Source organism: Scyliorhinus torazame, chromosome 7, assembly GCF_047496885.1.
Source record: "Scyliorhinus torazame isolate Kashiwa2021f chromosome 7, sScyTor2.1, whole genome shotgun sequence".
NCBI classification, from domain to species: domain Eukaryota; kingdom Metazoa; phylum Chordata; class Chondrichthyes; order Carcharhiniformes; family Scyliorhinidae; genus Scyliorhinus; species Scyliorhinus torazame.
Genome location: NC_092713.1, coordinates 9,969,200 through 9,971,699, shown reverse-complemented (window position 1 = coordinate 9,971,699; position 2,500 = coordinate 9,969,200). Strand labels below are relative to the sequence as shown.

The window sequence follows — 2,500 nt, the reverse complement described above, 5'->3', positions numbered from 1 at the left end:
TAGATTAATTCGAAAGACTTACAGGCGGACCTGGCTCCCCCTTTGGTCCAGGTAAACCTTCATAAACTAAATAGTCCAGGAAGTCTTCATAATCATAGTCGTAGTTTTCAATGTCAATTTCGTGTGAATTTTCTATGGTGTGATCAGAATCCAGAGGGGAGTCATCATTTTCGGCCCACACGGCATTCTGATTTTGCACCAAGGTGTCCTTCGACGCTCTGTACAATGTTGCATTGATCATCTGTATTCCCATAAGCTGATCTGAAATTTGCTCCTCTATCTCAGGGCGGTTTACATTTCCCAGACTTTCCTTTCCCACGTGTAGTTTTAGCAGCGCAGTTAAGAGGGAAGAATCTTTGTCGGACAACTCTGCATTCTCCCGGTTTCCACCTTCCGTGACAATTTCCGAATGATCTTCTTCTAATTCTGCCCCTCCCTGCTGGACGGTCCTTCAGATTTTCTGGTGTCAGGTTTAAGGTTTTGGTGACGGGCGGCCTGACCAGTACTGGGGTCGATCCCTGTATCATGGGATGGGCGCAATCTCAAAGTGTCATTGAAACGGGGGGTCGACGTTGGAGTCAATGGAGACAAAACCCTTGATTCCAGCAAATTCCTTTGCGTATTAGTTTCAACACCTCCGTCTAATGAATGGCCGAAATATTTATCTTGATCCGTAACCTCTTGCCCTTGTGTGTTTGTGGCATGAGGTGACATGGTTGCTGAGCTTGGTTTTGGTTGTATTTCTTCACTCAGTGAAGAGCTTGTATCCCGAGAGCTGGAATTGGCGACATCGGGAAGGGTGGTGGTGGAAAGTGAGGGTGAGGGGGATCGGTAGCTGTCTGTCAGGCGGCACTGTTTCTTGACATAATTGCAATAGTTGGTCGAAGCTTGGGCATTCGGGTAAATATCCAGCTGGCATATGGCGCCTTCAAACGGAACTGCTTTCAAGCTCATCCTCCCCAAGGTCAGCTTGCTGCCAGAAACAAACGTCGGCAGTTCGAAAGGCAGTTCCTTGCTGATGACCTGTTCGCCACAGTCGGCTGAAAAGGTGGCAGTTCTACCTTTAATCGCAATGGCGAACGAGTGCCATTGTCCATTGTGAGCGTTGTAATCAAAATATACAGATGGCTTCTCGGCAACGTACACAACTAATTTCCTTGGTAAAATCTGTACACCAAACTGGAGTCTATTCTTGTTTCTAACACTGAAGAGAAAAGCATTGTTGACACGATGAGAACAGAGGCTAACAACTATAGTGAATTCATCTCCAAAGTCTCCTGGCATGACGCTTGCTGTCGGCGCCTCAATGTGTGCGTCGCTTGACAGGATAATGCCTGACTCTGTCTTTGTGATCCCCTGAGGTAATGAGAGTGATGTCCATGCTCGCTGAGAAGGCGGAGGCGATGGGAATTGTGCTCCGTTGTCCAGGAGACCAAGTTTCTGGAGAAGGTCTACACCTAGAACAAAGAAGGAAAACCATGAAAATGTGCCGTGCGACAATCTCAATCTCAGAACATAGAATTTACGGCACAGGAACGTCCATTCGGCCCAACCGGTCACTGCTTGTGTTTATGCTCCGTCCCTCTTCACCTCACCCCAGCACCTCACCCCCAAGGTTCCTCGAGTGGGGGACTCTAGAACGTGGGGACACAGTTTAAAAATAAGGGGCCTCCCGTTTATGACATAGGTGAGGAGGAATTTCTCCTCTCAGAGAATGGTTATCCCGTGGAGATCTCTACCCCAGGCAGCAGTGAAGGCTGGGTCACCGAATATATTCAAAGACAAGTCAGACACCCCTGGGCGAAATTCTCCCCCAACGGCGGGATGCCCGCCGACTGGGCGCCAAAGCCGGCGCAAATCAGACGGGCATCGCACCGGCAAAAAGGTGCGGAAGTCTCCGCATCCTTTGGCGGCCTAGCCCCAACATTGAGGGGCTAGGCCGACGCCGGAGGGATTTCCGCCCCGCCAGCTGGCGGGAAACGGCGTTTGTAGCCCCGCCAGCTGGCGCGGAAATGACATTCGGGGCGGCACATGCGCGGGAGCGTCAGCGGCCGCTGTCAGTTTCCCGTGCATGCGCAGTGGGGAGAGTCTCTTCCGCCTCCGCCATGGTGGAGGCCGTGGCGGAGGCGGAAGGGAAAGAGTGCCCCCACGGCACAGGCCTGCCCGCGGATCGGTGGGCCCCGATCGCGGGCCAGGCCACCGTGGGGGCACCCCCCGGGGTCAGATCGCCCCGCGCCCCCCCCCAGGACCCCGGAGCCCGCCCACGCCGCCTGGTCCCGCCGGTAAATACCAGGTTTGATTTACGCCGGCGGGACAGGCAATTCCTGGGCGGGACTTCGGCCCATCCGGGCCGGAGAATCCAGCGGGGGGGTCCCGCCAACCGGCGCGGTCGGATTCCTGCCCCCGCCCAATCTCCGGAGCGGAGACTTCGGCGGGGGCGGGGGCGGGATTCACGGCGGCCAACGGCCATTCTCCGATCCGGCGGGGGGGTCGGAGAATG

The 2,500-nt window shown here is 54.6% G+C and overlaps 1 protein-coding gene across 1 annotated transcript in view; it reads right to left on the bottom strand.

Annotated features, from left to right (window-relative positions):
* LOC140427240 (uncharacterized) overlaps nt 1–2,500 on the bottom strand; it is a 435,573-nt gene that overhangs the window by 429,714 nt on the left and 3,359 nt on the right. Inside the window, 2 exon segments of the mRNA XM_072512840.1 lie at nt 23–429; nt 432–1,457. Coding sequence (XP_072368941.1) covers nt 23–429; nt 432–1,457 — 1,433 coding nt within the window.